This window comes from Thunnus thynnus, chromosome 19 (genome assembly GCF_963924715.1).
Source record: "Thunnus thynnus chromosome 19, fThuThy2.1, whole genome shotgun sequence".
NCBI lineage: Eukaryota > Metazoa > Chordata > Actinopteri > Scombriformes > Scombridae > Thunnus > Thunnus thynnus.
Genome location: NC_089535.1, coordinates 7,377,385 through 7,400,131, shown reverse-complemented (window position 1 = coordinate 7,400,131; position 22,747 = coordinate 7,377,385). Strand labels below are relative to the sequence as shown.

The following is a 22,747-nucleotide window of genomic DNA, read 5'->3' as shown; positions in this document are numbered from 1 at the left end:
TCTGTTTCTACCCTTGACCGTAGTCTCTATAGCAACAGCACTGACCCAGGAGGCACTTGAGTTACAGGGAGAGAGGGGTTGTGACAGGGAAGTGGTTTCCTGGCTCCGACTGGGAGAATAAAGTGGGATTCTGTGACTGCGCCTGCCCTCTGGACTATTTCATTCACTGTTGCACAGAGGAAGCCACAAGGATCATTGCCAGCCTGCAGAGTCACATGTCCGCCATTCACACATGCCCACACATTTTGAAATTTTCTGAACAAACAAAGCCAGTGTTTTGGTTTTTTTTTTTAATAGATTTTTTTTTAAACAATTTCACAGCTTTCAGGCCAAAGCTTCTTGCTAGCATGCCGATTTAAGTTAATGTGCTGCTTGGAAAAAAGTAGGCTAAGAAAGAAAATCTCAGCCAAGAGCTTAACATGTCTGGAAATGTCTATTGCATGTCTTGAACTTTGTTTTTTTTTTTTCTTTTCAAAAGTCAACAGCTCTTGATGGACTAAAGCTGGGTGAGTGTAGTCAGTCATCATTCCAGTGACATGTAGGTCAGTGGATAAGCCTATCTGTGTTGTAGGCAGTGCGGTTCTCATTAGTGCGGTGCCTTCCAGATTACTCTCAGAGGACTTCAGACAGACAGACAGACAGACAGACAGACAGACAGACCAGCACTCCCACTCCTTATCCGGCCCATTTCACTTTCTCGTTATGTTGTTCGTCGTCGTAGGGGAAATCTTCTTAGTAAAAGCAAACGATGAGAGAAACTGTAGGTACGTAAACATTGACCAACACTATCATAAAGAAGGAAAAGGGATAAATACAACAGTGTTGCAGCGCTCTCTAGAGCTCCCTGCGGAAGACCACTTAGTTGTGCGGAAGTGGATAAATTCTCATACAGCAACAGTGCGTAACGCAAATAAACAAGACTGTGTGTTGTTTAGAAAAAATGTTTTTATGCATGACATCACAAACTTTGAACCCAATAAGAGCAACTGAACTTCCTCCTGTAAAGATTGTTTAATTTGAAGGACGTTTGTCCCAGATTGACAGAATACCAGACTCACAAGGTCATCATTCAGGTTCCACTGTGGTTCACTAGTTCTCTTACTTGGCGTGTTGTCAACATTGTGCAACATAGTTTTGTTTTTACTTTACAGATAAGGCTGTCAATATTCAATACTCTTTCATTAAAAAAGACCAAAACCAACAATGTTTCAGTCTGTCTCTCACTACTTTCAGATTTCACTGCACTGTCTTTGTCTTTCAACTCCAAAGCCGTTTGTTCCTTCTTAGTTATAAATCTTTAAAAACAGCTTGCAAATATATGCTTAAAGGCTGAATAATTAACTGAAACTGGGCACTGTAGTTTTTTAGCAAACATTACTCAAACAGGAGTAAATAGTGCACTTGTTGAGGGACTATTTTCAGCTGCAGATTTTAGATTAGATTAGACCAGACTAGATTAGATTGACTTTATTGTCCACTTCAGTGGAAATTTGTCTTTGGGGTTTTTTTTCCGAAGTACAGTAGAAGCACTACACATAACACAACACACCATTACAAAACAAACAACATATGCAATATACAATAATGCAAATGGGCAGGTAGCAGCAGATAGGTTAAGTGTTCCCTGATGCAGCTACTCTGTGCTCAATGTCTGTATGACATAGGAAATAAAGACTTGTGTATGTTCCAGCTGGGCGTAGTGGTTGTGAGATATGTGTGGTTATATGTTTAGCCTTCCTGTTTACAGCGTTGTTATGTATATGGCAGAGTTGTTGGTCTAGTGAGTATTTATGACAGCAGGACAGTGTATGTAGGAAGGACTCAAAATAAACTACAGTGCCCATGTTCTTAGAAATGTAAGAGCATGAACTCAGTGCAGCTGTGCAGCACGTTGGTGCATTTTTTAATAGTTTTGGACGACAATGCAGATGTATGACAGAGAGGAATAAACTATATCAGGCTTTGGTCGCACAGGAAATACTTGTTTTAGTATTTTCATGGGATTTGTTGACAATAACATCACCAGACGTGTCGTTTAATCAGGCTATCATAGAGAAGCACTGATGAATGATAAGATAGTTTTGGAAACTGCAGTCTGTAGGAATCAAAGTGTAGTTTCTCAGTAACATTTAGATTTTCTGTTCATGAGAAAACATCTTTAAGGTGGCCGATTGACTTCTTTCATCATCTTTAACAACATTCACCACATCTAGTCTTTGATTTTCTCTCGCTTCTTTACTCTGAGTCTTTTCAAACGATTATATACATCTCCTCCCACAACCTTTTTATCATGACCACTATCTGTTCTTGCTTCATGATTGTTTTCTTTCTCGCATACCTCATGACAACCCGCAACAACCCCTTTCTCTCTTCTGACACACACTCACGCTCCCCCCTCTTCATCTAGTCCTCCCTCTCCTCCCACTCTGCACGGCATGCGTCATCCATATGCTCAACACTTGTTACTCGGGGTGAACGGAGCCAAGCCCTATGTCATCCCCTCTGGTGATAGACCAGATTACTTTTTATACATGAGCAGCCTGCTGCTATAGCGGAGAGAGAGAGAGAGTGTGTGTGTGTGTGTGTGTGTGGGAGGCTGACAGGCTCTCGGTTGCGCATACCTCACGAGAGTGTGGGCGTGTGCATACATGCACCCATCTTTAATGAGTCGGAGATAGAGGGGCTGGCTGATGGCTCCTTCTTTTGAGTCAACTTTGGGAGGATAACAGAGTTAATCAAGTCAGTTTTATCTGTATTGTCCAATATCACAAATCACATATTGTCCTCAGGGGACAGCAATACAATTCCTTTATCCTCAGACCCTCGACTGGGATAAGGAAAACTCCCCAAAAAAAACATTTAATAGGAAAAAATGGGATAAATCTCATGAGGAGCAACAGAGGAAGGATCCTTCTTCCAGAACAGACAGACATGTGATAGATGTGTGTGTGCAGAACAGACCAGACAGCAAAATTACAGATTTACATATATTAAGAATCTGAAACTAGTCACGGGACAAAGATTTCCAAAGTTCCTTAAAGAAACTTTCGGTCATTATAATGAAACTGAGAAGCGCTGAATGGCTCAGTAATTTTGTTGTGTGTGTGTGTCATGACTAATACCTCGGTTGGCTATTAGGTCATATTTTGGGTAGCTCTGAAAATAGTTACACCCACTCACACGAAGACCGTGGGTCGTATATAACCAGATGACCATTTAATAGAGAAAGAACGACTGGTATAGTTTCTTTTGAAGCAACGTCTAACACAAACACGCGCCCACACCCACACACACACACACACACCGTCTCTCCCTGCTGACAGCCGTAGGTCAAGGCTATCACAATTTTTTTTTTCAGCCCAGTTAGACAGTCAGGATACGCAGCGAGTGAAGGTCTCAGAGATTATGGGCTGTGGCGGCATACAGATTACGAAGAGGGGAGGGGGGGGAGGAAAAGTCACATTCTCTACATGCTCCGAAGAACAAAGCTCCTATTGACCAGAGCGCATTCCTCGCTGCGTACTGTACTTGGATAAAACTTCTGTGTTGACCTCAGACTCTTGCTATAAAAATTATATATATATACATACATCCCCGTAGCAAGTTAAAGGACGGGTTTACAACTCCCCCCTCCCTTTTTTAAACCCTTCCCAACCAGATTGAAAGCTTGAAAAGATTTTCCAGCTGTTACATCTCTTTATTTTGCGGTAGAGAGAGTTTTCGTTAAAGGATGAGGATTTCCAAAACATGCCTGATTCATGGCCTACTTCTTGTTCATCCTCATCTTCAAACCAACGAGGCTGCAGCGTACACATGATATCGTAAAGCTGCCTGTTTTGCCCGTCTAATTTCAGACATTTCAGGCTTCTTGTCTTTAATGAAACCTGAAAAAGTAATACAATACATATTTCTACCTGTTTATCGTCTAATTAGTTGTTTCTACCTCTCTTTCATCAAATTGTGACTCATTGTCAGTGATCAGTTGTAATCTATATGCAAATTTGAGGACACACCGGTAGCGCTGTACGTATGATGAAACAATAGGATTGAGTGTCCGTGATGAAACCTGTTGTGAAAGGCTCCTTTACAGAAGTGCCTCTGCACTGAAGAGCTGTAATAAATCCACCGATACAAGTTCAATTCAAAACTACTGTTGGAAATTTTTACTTTTTTCAATACATTTCCTCTAAAATAAACCTTTTAATGTTACAGTAACGCCGCGTTAAAGAGAAACTCGAGTATATGTCAAACCCAGGTGTTATTAGCATTATGACTTGGTCTTAGTGATATTTTTCTCACTTCCCCCACTGTATATATTTGGGAAACACGTACACTGGCAAGAACAATGTTGGTCAGGACAGGAATCACAAGCCTCCTACAGCTTCTCAGGAAACACTCGTGTTCACCTGAAAAATAAACACAGAAACTAGTTCCTTGGAAATCGCTGTAGCTTCCGAAACAAAATGCATAACAATTGTAAAACCACTCCTACTACTAGTACTACCACTACTACTACTACCTCTCTAGTCAGAGTCTGCATGTCTCTACAACAATCTCTAAAATGTTTTCATGACTAATAGTCATAAATGGATAAAAATATGAGAATAAACCCGAAGTTAACAAATACTAAAAGTTCCCTTTTTAAAGAAGGAGCTGAGGTTTTTGGGGCGACACGTTCACACCAAACACTGATTATCACTCTTTGACCAGATCCTCTTTTTAGTGTAAAGTGATGGATGTCCCGTATCATTTAGACTCTGCCCTAAAACCTCACTGACACCACTGATTGGTGACTGCTGACATGTCAAAAAGAAAACATGAAGTCCTCAGTGAAAGCATGTTGTGTGACCGTGGTCGTGGTTATCAGTGGAAAAATACATCCCATGTGTTTTTCATCGAATGGAAGCTTTTTTCCTCCAATAAACTTGTAAGCTTGAGTCTCTTACAGTGATCCAATCATGCAGGTCACGTGGTCATCGATCAGATGTGCAGATCTGCGTTTGTGTAAATGATTAAAAAAAGATGATTAAAAAGAATCTGATCACTTAGAGCTGAAGTGTGACAGTAAGTCCTTAACTCTTCCTAATACTCCGCTCTCTGTCGTCTTTCTCTCTCCAGTGCCTGAGGATGTCCAAGCGGAGCTTGTTTGTTCGTCTGGTGCCATGCCGCTGCTTGCGGGGTGAGGAGGAGACGGTGACATCGCTCGACTACTCCCACTGCAGCCTGGAGACTGTTCCTAAGGAGATCTTTAGCTTCGAGAAGACCCTGCAGGAACTCTACCTCGATGCCAACCAGATCGAGGAGCTGCCTAAAGTAAGGCGCACGCAGTGACGTATAGATGCTGTTAATTTCTACTTTATATACATCTACAATGTTAAAAACCCTTTAACCACATGTGCACCACTACATATTGATTCCTAGCATCTTGAACTAGTTTATCCCTCATGAGAAGCTGTCATCGTGGACACTTTTATTTCATATTCATGTTAAAAGAAGAGCTTTTGAATGATGCAACTTTTAAGACAATCAGGACATCTAATATTACACTGTATACGCCAAGTCCACCATACATGATTTTGATAAAAAATCTAGGTCATGACTGTTAATGGACTTTATGAGTTATCTCCTCTCTTCTTTCTCTCTCTCTCTCTCTCCACCAGCAACTGTTTAACTGCCAGTTACTCCATCGACTGAGCATGCCAGATAATGACCTAACAGTGTTGCCAGCAGCAATCGCTAACCTCATCAATCTCAGGGAGCTTGATGTCAGCAAAAACAGTAAGCAAAAACATCTTGTATTTACTGGATGTCTTCATCTTTTCCTCAGAAACATCACTCGGGTTCACTGCTGTTTTGTTTAGCAGGTTAAATGAGTCGTGTAAAACTGCAGCATCAGATCATCATGTCACCGATTACACGAAAGCTGACCGCAGCTACCGGAGCAGTGACATGTAAAAAGTTCACATGTGTAAACTGTACTGTTTATCAATGTGTTGTCATGACTACTACCGACATCAATCAGTGGATTTATTTTCTTTTTGTAAATGACACTGCCAAGAACGAGTTGCCTAATTGGTATCATTGTTTAGATTGCCTCAAAGATACTCTGAGGTAAAATGCCACAGCATGTTTCATTTCTCACATATGATGTCACAGGACCGGATGACTCACAACCCCTGATGTGATTTTGATAAAAAAGAAGTGGACAAGTCTGTACCCGCGATTATATACTTAGATATTATCTTCAGTGCACAGCATAGTAGTAGGGACAAAACAGAGCAACTAGCTGAAGCTTCTCAGAACCAGATCTCACACAGACTGTACGAGGTGTTAAACTCAGAGAGTTTTATCAGCAGTTTCATAAAGTGGGACGTGACAGTATTTGCTTAAGTGTGACATTAAACTCTTTGATGATAAACAGTCGCACCGTTGAACATGATGTAGAGCTTCGTCCTAGAAGTCCTTTAAATTTTGCCTGTTTGATGAAAAACTTTCCGCTGTCAGTGTGGTTCTAACCCGACACCGAGAACAGGAAACAGCTGCAGACTAAAGTGTCTGAAAGCTTCGACTTAATAACCGGCTACAAGTAGAATCAGGTGACTGTGTTATTTTGAAATTTCAGTATTTTCATAACATCCTGTTGCATATTTCTGCAGAGGAGTTTTTTTTTTGCTTCAAACGAGTTGTAAGCACCTCGACGTCAACGTTATCTATGACGTTACCTCCGTGCTTCCCAAAATGTACGTTGAGCAACGCGAGCCAAAAGAAATGTGGTGACACCGCGGGTTGCTGTAGAAGATAGTCGATCATCGCCGGTGTAACCTTGAAGCTAACCAGAGCAGAAAAAGGATGATGCACGCTCAGCAAAAAAAAAAAAAAAAAAAAAAAAACCCTTTCATGGATAGAGAAAGGTTAAAAGGGTAGTTCTAATATAAATTAACGAGTGCAGAGACAGCTTAAATTAAACAAACGTTGAAGGATGTGGTGGTGTTCTCATGAACCAGAGGCGCATGTGTCGTGTTGACATTTAAAAGTAACTTATCCTTCTCGGCGAAGCACTCTGCGTTAAGTGTTGTGGACACAAAACAAAGTAGGTGGAAATAAACTCTTGAGACTCAACGTCCTCCTCCTCTTTCAGCGCAGTTCACACAATGAGGATGTACGGTGAGAACTCGCAGACTGTCACAGTGTGGTCTCTTTCTTCCTGTTCTTCCTTTCGTGCTCTGTGATTATGTCACCTCTACTGTTCTGGTGTTTAGAGAGGAAAGGTGCACAGCCGCTCTTGATGTACTCTTGAGCACACACACACACACAATTCAGAGACTCCACTCACTTCCTGTCTACTCGTGATCCACCTGTGTTTTAACATTCACAAAGCTTTTCCCCCTTGCAAACACGAGAAAGATGGCTCGCGTTATCCCTCGTCGTTTTGCTCTTGACAGGAGTCATTTATTTTGTCTCAGCGGTAATAAAACGGTTGAGATACAACATGCAGATGTTGAATCAATGGTGTGTGTGTGTGTGTGTGTGTGTGTGTGTGGTGGTCATATTTCTAAAGTCACTTGCTTTTTGGGTTTTTTTTTTTTTTTCTAGGTATCCAAGAGTTTCCAGAAAACATCAAGAACTGCAAAGTCTTAGCTGTTGTAGAAGCCAGTGTGAATCCCATATCAAAGTGAGTAGAGCGCACACTCACCTCTAATTAACTTTAATCTTGCATGTGCATTTTTACTTTTTTTTGCGTTTCAGTGTTGCGGCGTTGCAGCAGGTTCGTCAGGCTTTTGTGTGAGTAATGTGCTTCTTGTTCTTGTGTGTGTGTGTGTGTGTGTGTGTGTGTGTGTGTGTGTGTGTGTGTGTGTGTTAAACAGGCTCCCAGAAGGCTTCACCCAGCTCCTGAGTCTGACGCAGCTCTACCTGAATGATGCCTTCCTGGAGTTCTTGCCAGCCAGCTTCGGCAGGTCAGTCTGTTCTCCCGTTTTTTTTTGGATCGGGATGAAATCGTTTCTAATAAAAGTTGAAATGATACCCTCAGGCTTTCCTGCTTATTGTTAACAGTGGTTGTCAGTGTATGTATCATGCAGTAGATGGGAGTTTAAAGTGGTTTAAATAGCATAAGATTTATGAATCAAATTTTAGGATGATGGGAAGAACCGTTCGGTGTACTGTTTCCATGAAATTGACATCCTTTTAAAACCTTGGCTCCAAATACAAAACAGAATAATATTTTCCTTCCTGCATTAAAGGTCAAAAATACAAAAACATATCACGTATCTGACAGACTGACGCTAGTCTGTCAAGAGATTTCCTGTCACCGAATCTCCTACAATAGAGCTGCTATGTTGACAAAATATTGATTATGACACAAGATTGATACTAGATTGTGTCACTTCTAGGATATCACTGCATCGTAGTGATGCTATTTATTGTAAGTGTTTGGATAGATACAGTGAATCACTATTTTTCAGTATGACTGACCCCTTGCTTACAGTAAATATGTAGTATTTACAGTGTATTAAGGCACAGATGACCCCAAAGCTAAAGTAGATGTTTTGCAGGAAGACAAAGATAATCTTCCTTAATAATTTGACAAATTCACACCTATTGTTTTAATGTGCGGTCTCTTAAAGGCTAAACTGGTTGTTTCATGAAACCAGCAGGATCAGTCACGCTCGTATTGTTTGTACAACACAACATTTTAGCGTTAAGCCTTCTGAAGAGACCAGAGAGACGTGATCACACGAAACACGTGACGAAGCGAGTCGCTTGAAGCCCCACAAGCCCGTTTCATCCCTTCTGCAGTTGTGCTTTCTTTATTGTCAGTGCTGCTTTAGTTCAAGAGAACAATTGCATCAGATCCGTCGTGTTTTTTGAATGACAAAAAAAAAAAAAAAAAAAAAAAGACCATGTAGCTACACATCATAGCTGGTTACTGGTAGATAAGCCAGAAGAGGAAATCATGGCGACTATCACACACTAAAAAGGAGTTTTATGCTCCAAAAGCCATTAAACACACAGTAATATTCCTGTGGGGCAGAATGTTAAGCACGCCTTAATGAGAAGCACTGAAGAATAATTGATAATAATAGGGTGCAAACTAACAGGCAGACTGTTACTGTAGACAGAAACATTTGCAGACTCAAAGATTAAAGGGGGAATATGATGCTTTTTGTGATTTTTCTGTTATTTTTATACTGTTATGATGTCTGATGTCTATGTTAAACATGGTTAAAGCTCTAAAACCTGAGGTGAATGTCTATAAAAATGCTCCCTGAGTCAAAAGCCAGGCTTCTCTGAACACTTCCTTTGCAAAGTTATGATACTTCCTCCTCGTGATGACATTGGATTGTTCACACATGTCCACAAACATCCATCTGTCCCATAGGGGTTGTTCACATTGTCCTTTTGCACATTTCGGCTCAGATTTCAGCTCGGATATGTACAAATGTATCTGAGAAATGTATATTTTACTGTTTGTTTATCACCAGACAGGAGCTAAAACAGCCTGTTTCAGACAGAGGCTGAACTGAGGGGCTGCATAAAGAGCCAATATAAGATAAATAAGTGTTTTTTTTTTAACTGTGAAGCATGCAAAGATATCCCAGTAGAGCCCCAGAATATAAATATAGAAATCTAGGGAATGTGCAGGATGCATCCCTCTTTTTAAAGTCAATGAAGGTCACTAGTACTCTTTTTCTGGTTTCAGGTTGACTAAACTACAGATCTTGGAGCTGAGGGAGAACCAGTTAAAGATGTTGCCAAAGTAAGTAGCTTTTTACTTCACATGTCTCCCAAACGTCAAACGCACAAAGTAGGGAGCGGTATCACTGTGAGTCATGTTCACGAAGCACGCCAAGAACTCTCACCCTCTTCTTTTCTCACTATCTCTCTCTCTCTCTCTGTCTCTCAACCACTGCAATGTCTCTGCCGTGTCTCCCATCCTGCCTCCTTTTTTTTTTTTTTTTTTTTATCGTAGATTCATTCCCCACACCTCTAACTGTAGTATTAAATTCCACAGCGTTACATAAGAGCCCCCTTTACTTGGCTGCTTGCTGTGACAGGTTTTATAATCCTCTACCGAGACAGTGGTGAGGGTTATTTCACCATTTGAGAAGGTTACAGTGCCGCGGGGAGACTTAACGTCCCCAGTATATATTTTGCAAAAAAAAAGCTCCAGGTGATTGTGAAGGGAAGTTACTTTCTCTTTCTGTCTTCTCTCTCTCTCTCTCTCTCTCATGCTTCACTTGCTGTCTCACTCCCATTTTATGTCCTACCCATTTCTCAGCAAAACTGCAATTCCCCATTTGCCTTTTTTTTTTTTTTTTGTGCTTCCTCCCTCTGGCTGAGTTTTCTTTTGTTATCTCACTCACTTTCCTTTTTCTTATTTTTCGCCAACTGACTGACGGGCCAGCCGGTGCATAAAGTGAAGTGCCGGAGCTCAGAGCGGATCCTCTCTCTCTTTCTTTTTTTTTTTCTCTGGCTGTGTTTATGTGACAGAGGCCAGACCTGTTAAAGGCTGGAGTCCTGACAAAGAAAAGGACTAATGATCGGGAACGTTGCCAGAGCAACACACAAGCATCTCAGAGATGTAAACAAATGTGTGCACGGACAAAAGGGGTGCAAAGTCTTTTCAGGGCTTTACACATAGAAAACGCAGTCTCTCTCTTTTCTCTGCACACAAACCCGAGCTTATGCATAAACCAGATATTCCTCAGTATTTTAAAGAAAGCTCACAGCTTGGGGTCATAAGCCATAGTAGTTTGGTGTAGCTTATTCTTAGCCCTCTCGGTTCACATGGGGGTCTCCGGTGTTCTCGCCAACATCTGAGGTAAGACTGTGACAAAGCTGGCCGACGCTCAAGTGCATCGACATGATTCATGTTTTTTAACAATTCTCCAAGAACTTGCAAAATCACCAACGGACTTAAATCATATTTACAATTCGCGCCGTACGTCTTTTTTTTTTACGAGGAGCACCTAAAAACAAAACAGACCCCGCGCTGGTCGTGGTGTCGACGGGCCTCCGCTTTCCATTCCCTGCTGAATCTCACTCCTCCTGTGAAAGGATCATCATCATATCTGTTTCTCCAAAACAGAACAAACCGAATCTTCCGTTTCATCTCCAGTCACGGTTTCTCTCTCTCTCTCTCTCTCTCTCGCTTTCATTTAGCGTGTAGAATTATTTTGTTGGATTTGTGATGCACTCCTTGGATTTTTTTTGTTATTTTTATAAACAACTATTTGTCGTCCTTATCTTCCAAGTTAAACACAGAGCCGTGTATCACATTCTTTATCATGCCTAGAATTATACAATTTAAACACTTAAGTCCTGTATTTTATGAATAGCTCAGAGGAATGTCATTCATTCAAGGACAAAAAAAAGATCTTTAGCTCCCACTTTTGGAGACTTTTGTGTGTTCGGGGATGCAGTCGATTTAAATTAGCATGTATTGCTATATCTACTATTTGCAGCTGATTTCGACATCTTGTCAGTGCGTGTTTGGGAACATAAAGGTCAATAAGTGTTCACTATTACTGCTCAGAATGTGAAACAAGCCTTAACAGGAATAATTAACTTTCAATTCCTGTTACTGGTGACAGTTAAATATAGTAAAGACCGTGAGTAGTTGAAAAGCGCTGTTTTTTTTTTTTTTTTTGTTGTCTGCTTGTTCACAGTGTAGCACAGAATGTGAGACTGTGACCTGAATGTGGAGAGAAAATTCTGGAGCAAGGCTTAGGGCTAGCATACGTCACATTTTCCATTATTTAAAGCATATTTCTGTCACGCCTGAGCCTTGAAAGGTATTTATTTCCTCGTGCAAATTATTCAGCGAAAGGAGCGAAGACCACATATATCCAAAATATACCATGAAAAATTAAAAGTTTCTTGTGGTTTTCTGTTTGAAGCGTATTTGCTCGTAAATCTTTTGCTGTTTGCTCTTTGCCTCATAAAAAAAAAAAAAGGGAGGGGGGGGGGCAGTTCAGTGGTTTCTATCAATCCTCAAATCCTGTCACCAGCTTCCCACATGTGAAAACATGTAAAATGGCATCCTGATGTGTGACTGAACTATATATATATATTTTTTTTATTTTAACATCTTATTCCCTCTCTTTTGTCCCTTGTGTGTCTACAGAAGCATGCAGAAGCTCACACAGCTGGAGAGGTTGGACCTGGGGAGTAATGAGTTCACTGAAGTGGTGAGTATCTGTCAGTCGGTCTGTCGATGCCCACGGCGCTCTATCTCTCCGGTGGTGACCTCACCTCCTCCCTTCCTTGATCCATTTCCTTCATGTTTAAAAACTCTTGTTTTTTAAGCGCATATACAGTAAGCGCTCAGTTTTCACTGTTACATGACTTTTTATTAATACGTAATAATCACAGGGGAGTAATTAAATTAACTTCATTTTCATTTGGTTTATGAGTTAAGCCCTTCGTTCTGTTCCTACGCCACACATACACACATACACACATCCCTATCACTTAACCTCCTTTCTCTTCTTTCTTATAGCCTGAGGTGTTGGAGCAGCTGACTGGAATCAAGGAGCTGTGGATGGACGGGAACAGACTGACGTTTTTACCTGGGGTATAATATACAGTCACACACACACACAGCTGTCTGAAAACCAGCAGTTGAAGGAGCTGCTGCAGTTTGGAAAATGATTTTTATTCCTGGATGCACACAAAAGGAAAGCATTACAGAGAAGACAAGCAGTTTTTTTTGAGGGGGGGGGGGTTTGCAGATGTCCCGATAATAATTACAAAACGTTCTGCAGCTGCGAAGTAATTATTTTCCTTGAACATAATTAATTTATAATGATGTTTTGATAGTCAGAATGTGTTACATGAGATTCAGTTTTTCATCCAAATGACCAGCTTGTTTTTAAATGGGTCATAATTAACCTCTTCCACTCCTCCACTCCTTTCATACACGCAATTTAGTCTTTTATTTTAGGGAGGGTCAGGGGATCTTTAGGGGGAGATAGCAGGCCAACAGTATATCCCACATAGAAGTGGTATATATCATCTGAAAGCTGGCAACCTGAAGATTAAACAGTGTGTCAAGTTTTTCTAGTAATATATCTGTAATAACGGCCTTAGAATATAATGATGGAAGTATATGATGACCATTCCCATACTCAATTATGTCTCAGTTATGTTTTTGCAGCAGTTTTTGGGTTGATACCATTTGTTACACAGATTTGGTGCAAAATTTATCTACTTTTGACTATTTGAGAATTGATAAAAATTGTCAAAAATCCTTCCAAAGCACCACATTAAGACCTTGAGAAACTTTATGGGAAAATTCATGCTGTGATTTGGTATCAAAAACATGGAGATTTCTGTAGGAATTGTACTTTTCAGCATTTGGATAGCAAGCACTTCTGTACTGGAAATAGCTCAAAAACACCCCTGCTATCAACATACCTAGGAAAACCATACATCCTCTGAACGCTCTCAGTCTCTAGTTTGTAGTTGTAAATTTTCATGAGGCTGTGATTATCCTAGAGGTCACAATATGTCATTTTATACATATAAAAAAATGGTCTCACTACAATGAAATGGCTACTATGGGGACTAACGTCAGCGAACATGAATACAATCGGGCTCATTGAATCCACAAGCTTTCCAGTCATACCTAATTTATGCGATTCCAAAACTGTTTAGGGACCCAGTGTGCAGAAATATTCAACGGCTGTAATCACAGTCCGGCCTTTTATAAGCACTGACGTCTGTCAAACGCATAAACCAACACGACAACACAGAAACCGTCATTGTTTTCCTTCTTCTAAAATATGTGTCAATTTCAAATTGTAATAATCCAACAGTGTTCATGATTATATGATGTCTGGGATTCTCTGTGTGTTTCTTATGCATTATAATAGATAAATTTGTAGTTGATGACACTACTTAAGGAATACTTGCTACTACTTGCTGCTCAGGATGTTTTTGTTTAAATCCGCTGCTCCTGCGTTCACCAAACACACGCTGCTAAATCCTTGGCATCAATTATGAATGCCTCATGAAAGAACATTTTTCTTATCATAGAACTGTCTGACCTTTTTTTTTTTCCTGTGCGGCTCGTTGGTATGAATGTTTGAAGTCGCGTTCAAAAAACTGTCTCAACTGCCCGAACTTGTTGTCAATCGCTCTCTTCAGCTTGATGAATGTCACCTGTTCATTAGGAGGTGTACATGCGTGAGATTTGATCATTTGGCACAATCAGCGCCCTTAAAATGACCATATAAGGCCGTATTCAGACCAAATCAAGCAGCGCGGCGTACAGCCGCAGGGTCCAGCGGAGGTGTGGGCGTGTTTATTTGTGCTCCAGAACGTAACCGCTGTGAAACAATCAGAAAATAAACGTTTAATTGATCTGATTCACCGGCTTTCTCACTACCAGCGCTCTCTTATTCTCAAGCTGCTCTCTCTCGCTGGTACTCTCTCTCTCTCTCTCTTTTTTCTCTCATCTTTTTAAAAATGAGTCGGGAAGCCAACAGCAATGTCTAACTTTGCTTTTAACGTTATCAAGCGAAGAGAAATGTCCTCCACTCGCCCCAGTAACGTCTTTTGTACTCCCTCATGGCAGAGTCTGGTCTGAACACAGCCTGAGGCCACCTGTTACATTTGTGGGCGAGTTTCATTCACAAAATGTTCCCACAGAGTAAAAAACAAAAATTTTCTTATTGTAGAGCTTCAAGTCAAGTCAAATTTATTTACATAGTGTCATATCACAACAGGAGTTATCTCACAAGGTGCTCGAGCTTCGAGTCCTGTTATCAGAAATCAGCAGACAAAAACAACAACGTGTCATCAGAGCGGGACTGTGTGTGTAGTGCGACAGAAACAAAGAGGGAACGCTTTGACGGGAAGTTAGAAGCTAAAAAACATCTTTCTAAAGAAAAGCAGTGTGTGGTAGGAGACAGTCGAGGGATGTGACAGTCAGAGATGTTAGAGGAGAGAATATCAGACCACAGTAGGTGATGTTAGTTACACTGAAACTACTGATAATGTAGCTTACTGTTGCTGTGCAGAAATATGCCAATAAACATATTAAAATCTGAATAAACCTTTCAGTAAATTGACCAACCATGATCATGATAATATGGTGAATTTTGCATCATTTTGTTTTAGTTGAGCATTTTATTTTAGTGGGTTTTGGTATCATATTTAAAGGACCAGTGTGAAGGATTTAGTGGCATCTCGTGGTGAGGTTGCAGATTACAACAAACCGAATACATCTTCCCCTAACGCTCCCTTTCCAAGCGTGTAGGAGAAGCTACAGTGGCCGCGAAAAACGGGAAAGGATCTCTCTAGAGTCAGTGTTTGGTTTGTCCATTCTGGGCTACTGTAGAAACATGGCGGTGCAACACGGCGGGCTCCGTAGAAGGGAACCCGCTCCCCTCTGTAGATACAAAGGGCTCATTCTAAGGTAACAAAAACACAATGATTCTTATTTACAGGTGATTATACACTAATTAAAACATACTTATGGATATTATATTCCATTTCTGCCGAGTCTGTTCCGCTAGATGCCGCTAAATTCTGCACAATGCACCTTTTTAAACTCCAAATTCAGATGAGGACATCATGACTCTTAAGTCAAACAAGTTTTTCTCGCCTTGTGAAGAGAGGCGGAGACCTTTTGTTCATGCCTCGTGCAACACGTCTGCCTACAAGACAATTCTAAGAAAATTGATGAATACTCCACAAATGTTCTTTAAATCATTTGCATGTGCTTCTTAAGAACTAATTTGTTCGTGTGAGTTGTTTTTGCATGAGACACATTGTGCAAACAACAAACAGCAACTCCATTTCCTTCCTCACAAAACATTGGCAGAGCAGTTTGTTTGTTTTTTTAATTACAAGTTTGAATCCTGCATTGCTTACATCCATTTTCCGGAACGTGTATCACGTCACCTGCGTGCATGTGCGTCCCCGTGCGTCTGTACAAAACAAACATAATGACCCACTCATTAAACATAATGCTCCACAAGGCTACTAGAGGACAAAAACTCCACAGCTTACCTTTTTAAATGAGAATAATGAGATATCAGTGACTTATCTTTTGTGTGTGCGGGTCTCCTTTTTATCTCATCTTTTATCAGATGCTCGGGATGCTGAAACAGCTGGTGTACTTGGATGTGTCCAAGAACAACCTGGAAATGGTAGATGAGCAGATCTGCGGCTGTGAGAGTCTGCAAGACCTCCTGCTCTCCAACAACGCCCTCACACAGCTGCCCGGCTCCATCGGTGAATATTACACACACACACACACATACACACACACGCGTCTTATTTAAAGGAAAGCCATTATGAAACACCCTTCATTCTCTTTTAGCTATTGCCAATGTATTTTTCATGCCTGGATTGATTTTGTTGTTTTTGTCGTTACGTAATTCCCATAAATGATGTGACAGTGTTTTTCCTGCGTAGCTACAATATATTTTCATAACATGAAAAGTCCCCTGACTTTCAAAACTTGCACTTCAATGTAATTACAGAAGAGAATAACAATATCCACAGTGCAGTAGTTTTGGGGGGGGGGCAGTGGGGGGGGTGATGAGGCCAGATGCACAGCGCAATAGAAGTCAAGGTTGATTGCTCTAGTTACTGTATTGATGACAGTAATTAATTAATCCAATTAACTGCTGTAATGGATATTCCCCTCTGTGGTGCAACAGCAAACGATAATCAATAATTGCCCTGAGCTGTTGTATGCATGCATCTCTGTAACTCTCTCTCTCTCTCTCTCTTTCTCTCTTTCTTTTCTGTTTTAATATAGGCTCACTGAAGAAACTGACTGCACTGAAAGTGGATGAGAACCAGCTGATGTACTTGCCGGACTCCGTCGGAGGGTGAGCGTTACAGCGATTTGCCTTAATATCAGCAGAGTAAACCTGCAGATCTGGAGTGGATTATTGTGCTGTTTTCATCCGCCGTCCGCTCATCACGTAAAACGTCTGTCTGGATAAATCAGATACAAACATAATGAACACTCTGATGATGATGATGATGATATTGGGTAACTGAAGATGGCCACGATAATGAAATCTGTTTTTATTGATTTATAGAAACAGTTTGAGGTTTGATTTATCACGGAGGGGTCGCTGCTAATCTTCGGCTTGATGACCCTCAAATACAATACTGTCAGATTAAATCAGTCATAGCTATTCACAGACTAATATCGTCCACAACAGACAGGTAAACTCAGCAGCTGCTGAGGCTTTAGTGTCCATATGTTGACCCTTCGTCTACTCACAATCATTGCGGTGCGGCAAAAAAAAACCCATCAGGCTCCAGCTCAATCCACCAAGTTGTTGTTCTTTTTTTTTTTGTTTGTTTTTAATTGATCCACTTCCATGAGAGAGGCAAATCTACTTTTCCTGAGCATTTTCTAGTAAAGCTGAACAGTTTTGTTCTCCGTCCATTGTTTCCAAACACCACCAATTATCCGTTATGTTAGAATGTGTCTCCTCGTGTACTTTGACACAGATTATGTGACAAAGCCTATGGTTTAGTTTAATCCCACGCAAGGATTTTAGCCTAAGCAAGCTGATTTTTTTTTTTTTTTTTTTTCTCTCATTTATACATAGCTGATTTTATTCAGCGCACTGCCGATGCACTGTGTTGTTTGTCCCTGGTTTTTGTAGTCTGCAGGGAGCGGTCAAATCCTGTGTTTTCAGTTCACTGTGATGCTATAACACAGTAGCACTCCCGCAGGTCAGACTCACTTTGCATTCATCCGAATCCCCAGCGTGCATTTGCATTTTTCATTCAGCAAAAAAAAAAAAAAAGCCCCAGCTGCACCGCACTTCTGTGTCAACATGGGTTCAGTTTGAAATGTTCCTGTTTTTAAATTATGTCCCGTGGAGCTTTTAAGATGCATCCATGCTGTTGGATGTTGCAGGGTTTCACTGTTACTACTGTCACAGTAGCTGGTCTGCAAAAGACGTGATCTCAGTTCTTGTTTGAACTGATTATTCTGAAGAGTTTCAGCATTATTTAGTTATTTCCTGTCAGTGCATTTGAAGGTTTTGTGTGCTTGTGTGCAATATCTTTTCTATGCACTGGGAAACTATTATATTGAATTATTGCGCAGCCTTATTTCAGAGCAATCAGGAATCATTTCACAGTCTCGTCCTGCCCGGTAAAGCCACCCAGCTTAACAAACCACAAGATTTAGCTCTTATTTTTACCAAGTTCCAAATCTTCAATATAGATGATTTGAAGTCCTTTTATCTTCTTCCTCCTCCTGCTGCTTCTCTCTGTATTAGGCTGACATCTCTGGATGAGCTGGACTGCAGTTTTAACGAGATCGAAGCCTTGCCTTCCTCCATCGGCCAGTGCGTCAACATCCGCACCTTTGCTGCAGATCACAACTTCCTTTCCCAGCTTCCCCCTGAAGTGAGTATGCATATTAGTGTATATATGTTGCTCTGTGGAAGGTGTGTTATTATGTCAGTCTGCGTATCGATAACTAGACTTGTCGGCTCGTGGCTCAGATTCTGTTTTTTTTTTCTCCTCACAGATGGGCAGCTGGAAGAACGCAACCGTGCTGTTTCTACATTCCAACAAGCTAGAGTCTTTGCCCGAGGAGATGGGCGACATGCAGAAGCTCAAGGTCGTCAATCTGAGCAACAACAAGTGAGTCCGGACCGATATTATTCATGCATAAGTGTCAAGCGTAAGGACAAAAGTCATTTAGTATTTTTCTCACATATCAGGTGTTATATTAAAACCGTCTTTTTGAAACTTAATTCCTGCAGCAGCGTGGTAGTTTGATTGCATGAAAACATAAAAACAAAAAGAATGACAGAGCATCATTCTTACCAGAGCGCACACATAATCAGAAACACAACCTGATGATTACAACATCATGATCGAAAGGTCTTAACTCTGATCAGAATGAAAATGGGTCGGTTTGGAAGCTAAAGCCTGATTGAGTAACCCTTTTTAATCAGGGGTTTTCCATTCCTGGTGTCAGCTCTGTGCCAGCAGTGATAAATAAATTGGGGTTTGTTTTTTTTTTGTTGTTGTTGAATGTAAAAATTTTTCAGATTTGTAAATCTTGTCAGTAGAAGCAAGATAACCCAGTCGCTGTTTTGTTTTTGTTCCACTGCAGGTTGAGGAATCTTCCCTACAGCTTCACTAAACTGAACCAAATGACTGCTATGTGGCTGTCTGAAAATCAGGTAAGGCCACATGTATGATGTATAAATAATTAGAGCTGCAACAATCAGCCGATCAGCTGATCATCAAGTCTTTTTTAAGCGAAAATGCTAAAAAAAATTGCTGGCTGCAACTCATGAGAATGTGAGGATCAAACACAATAAGACATTTGAAGACGTCACCATGAATTAAGAAGTTATGATGGGCATTTCTCACCATTTTCTGACATTTTAAAGACCAAACAATTGATCAGCAGATTAATTGATGATGAAAACAATTGTAAATTGCAGCCGTTTTTGGAGAATATGCTTCACAAAAGGTGCTCCTGTGTTTAGAGCCGTCAGTGAAGCGATCGTAATGGCAGCAGCGTACGTGACTTACCACAACATTGAGCTGCAAATGAATCCAGTTGTGCCAAGTAGTTCACAGGAAAACCCATTCAAAACTCAGTTCCAGGACATTTCATCTAAATGTGCCAAATGTCAGCGCAGGTCAGACTTAGTGATACTCTGCATCTTTTTTTTTTTTAAAGTGTTGAAGGATCCTAATGAATGACAGAAAATGTAATCCTGACCTTAGTGCATGTTTTAAGGACAACAGTATGGTAAACTAGACAAGCCTGTCAAAAGCCTGTCAAAAAGCCTTGGAAAGCGACATGACACAAATCTGAGTGACACGGTGCCAGTTTCTGAGATAAGACAGCAGCAGCTAGTCAAGAAGTAAAGCGGATGGAGAGAGATCAAGGTTACCAAGGCAAGTTTTGGTGCTCGAAATTTTGGACTTCTGCCTTGGCTAACGTGCCCCCCCCCCCTCCACGCTGCCACCGACAGAACACAAGATAAGCCTATCAAAGGTGGAAACGTTTCTGTCTGGTCAGCTCATGTGTCAGGAAGTGACCTACAGTCCCACTTTGTCATATCAGCTGTAGTTAGTAACTTTTGTATGGGAAAGGAATTCTCACACTACTCGTATCAAGTCTAGCGGAGACGTGTAGAGGTGAAGGAAGGTCGGAGAAGACGTCGCAGAAGTATATTGAGTCAGTTTGTTTATTACAGTCTGTTGACTCGCACTGAACTGTTGTAAGCCTTTGTTCAAATGTCTGAACAAATTGTGACTGGAAAACTGCAGCTGTTTCAGAAGACTGCAGATAAATTGTTAGGTGGAAACAGCCGTAGAGCCAACATCTCCACTGTCCCGGTTTCATTTCAACTGCATGTAAAATACAAAATGAAAAAAATGAGAATGTTCTTATAATTTACAAGACTCTTCACGGTCAATATCCTGCTTAACTTTAGTTAATTGTTAACAGGAAGCTGTTCTGACAGGACACTGAAAGTCATATGACCAGGGTCCCTTTGTTCAAGACCAAGGGTGACCAAGCTATTGCCCCCAAAACAGCCTTCCTGTAGACATAAAGTCTGTCATTGTGGATCCCATTTGTACAAATAGGCCTTTTTTTTTTTTACTGATGTTTTGTCTCATCTTAGTGAGTGAAAATGGTCGTTTCTTTTGCTTTTGTTGACTCGTGAAACACTTTGACACTATAAAGGTGCTATATAAATAAGTTGTGTCAGGCGTTGAACCCCGGGAGAGGAGGTCCAACAAGGCACATCAGCATTAAGACACAGAGGCACTGATGGGCAGGTGCAACAACAGTGACAGCGCCTGGGGGGGTGGAGAGAGAGAGGGAGAGAGGGAGGGAGAGGAGGGGGAGACACTGACGGCTTCATCTAGGAATGGATGACAGGAAGAGGCACCCTGCTGCGATTTGGAAATGTCTCAGTCAAAGCGGGGACCGGTGGGTGATTTTTTTGGAGGAGATTAGAGAGGACGAAACTCAAAATAAGTACGGGGGGGGGGGAATTAGAGGGAGAGGGGAAACCACATTAAATTCATCAGCGGTGCAACTTGTGATGTGTTAACTTCTCCCCGCGGTTAGGTGAGATTTTTTTTTAAGCCTTTTCATGTGCAGATGACGCCGCCCCCGGGTTCACTTTTTCCGTGCCAAAGCGAGGCGCAGGGAATCGCCAGGACACTCTTTGCAGCATTGACCGTCTCGACAAAAACGCTGTTGATTTGCAGATAATGCACTCAAACCTACTTTTTGTCTCCCCACAGTCAAAGCCCCTGATCCCTCTCCAGAAAGAGGAGGATCCAGAGACACACAAAACTATGCTGACCAACTACATGTTCCCCCAGCAAACCAGGACCGAGGACTGTGAGTACTGTGTCTATTCACTGGGACACAATTTCTCTTTTATATTCCGTCGTGATTACTCTGGCAGACCCTCAAACTGAAAAATGTTTCTAGCCTATTTTCACCAGTGAATCCTCAGCAGAAACTAGGCTTGTTACTTCTATTCAGAAAATGAAACGCTGACTGATTTTTAGTGAATTTATCACCAACAAACAGTTTGAAATTTATAAAAAATGAAGATAAAAGTAGTTTTGTAAGCATGAAACTGTCAAATCAGTTAAATGTATTTTGATGCCAAATTTCCAGCCTCTGCCATCTTTATCTTAGCCAAATGTTAATCTTATAGGTGACCTGCAAGGATCCTTGAATGCATATTTTATAAAGGACCTTGTAACCTGAGAGCAGGGCTGAAGAAACACTAGGCTTTGTCTCTTTGTCAAACATCGGTTAGTTTTGGTTTCTTATTACACCAGACAGCTTCCACTGACCCCCGGTGCCATCTTAGCTTTAGAGTAATTAGCGGTTCAAGCTTCTACGTACCTGAGCTATCGAAACAGCAGTGAGTCAGCTGCTTTGTTTTTACTACAACGTCATACAAGTCACTGTCAGTAGACTCTGTCCTCTATTAGTTTTTGCTTTATGCCATTTTCCATAGTTATTTACTGGGATTTTTTTTTTTTTTTCCAAATGGGCTTCATCTGTTCATCTGTTTCCTTGTGTTTTCCTGAGAAGCTGGAATAAGTCATGACCTGACAGTGACGAGTATGTTTTACTACCTGTTGATAAGGAGAGTACACACCAGGTGACTCATATTATCCACTGTATATTGGGTTCACTGAGAAGTAACATATGTCACCGGCTACGTGTGTTTTTTTGTTCTTCTTTTTTATGATTTTTTTTTTTTTTTTTTTTTCCAGAGCTGAATATCAAGAGTTCAGTTACGTGTTAGCAGATATGTTACATACTTTTATGTATGTATTTGTAGCTTGAGAGTACTTAGTTTCAACTCAAAAAGAGGAGGCTGATAGATAAAACAGAGAGCAGATCATCAAGTCAAGATGTCAGTTCAAAGTTTGAGGGAAGACGCCTTATTTCAACCACAACCACCACTGCTATGACGTCATTTTCAGAGTAATAATGGTCTTGACTTCTCCCTTTTACAAATGTAATGAAGCAAGAGTGTCGGCAGAGTTGACTTGAAGGCTGACTGGTTATAAATTTGTCATACAAGTGTTGGTAATTTGCCAAGTAACCTTTTAACATTTTCTCTGAAATATGAGTTAAAGATTGAGAAAGGTCAAACGCATAAATAGTTCGAGGAAAAGTTAATTTTTTCCCTGTAGCAGCAAACTTTCCCTTTTTTGCTTTTATAATTCAGCTGTATCT

General features: G+C 40.8%; 1 protein-coding gene across 4 annotated transcripts in view; it reads left to right on the top strand.

Annotated features, from left to right (window-relative positions):
* erbin (erbb2 interacting protein) overlaps positions 1-22,747 on the top strand; it is a 57,895-nt gene that overhangs the window by 23,306 nt on the left and 11,842 nt on the right. For all 4 annotated transcript variants that reach the window (XM_067574989.1, XM_067574987.1, XM_067574986.1 and 1 more), the window contains exons 3-15: positions 5,119-5,313; positions 5,661-5,778; positions 7,594-7,672; positions 7,866-7,955; positions 9,701-9,757; positions 12,128-12,191; positions 12,503-12,577; positions 16,101-16,245; positions 16,778-16,850; positions 18,270-18,399; positions 18,524-18,639; positions 19,118-19,187; positions 21,283-21,382. In XM_067574989.1, coding sequence (XP_067431090.1) covers positions 5,128-5,313; positions 5,661-5,778; positions 7,594-7,672; positions 7,866-7,955; positions 9,701-9,757; positions 12,128-12,191; positions 12,503-12,577; positions 16,101-16,245; positions 16,778-16,850; positions 18,270-18,399; positions 18,524-18,639; positions 19,118-19,187; positions 21,283-21,382 — 1,303 coding nt within the window. In that variant the 5' untranslated portion in view covers positions 5,119-5,127. The remainder of the gene's footprint in view (positions 1-5,118; positions 5,314-5,660; positions 5,779-7,593; positions 7,673-7,865; positions 7,956-9,700; positions 9,758-12,127; positions 12,192-12,502; positions 12,578-16,100; positions 16,246-16,777; positions 16,851-18,269; positions 18,400-18,523; positions 18,640-19,117; positions 19,188-21,282; positions 21,383-22,747) is intronic.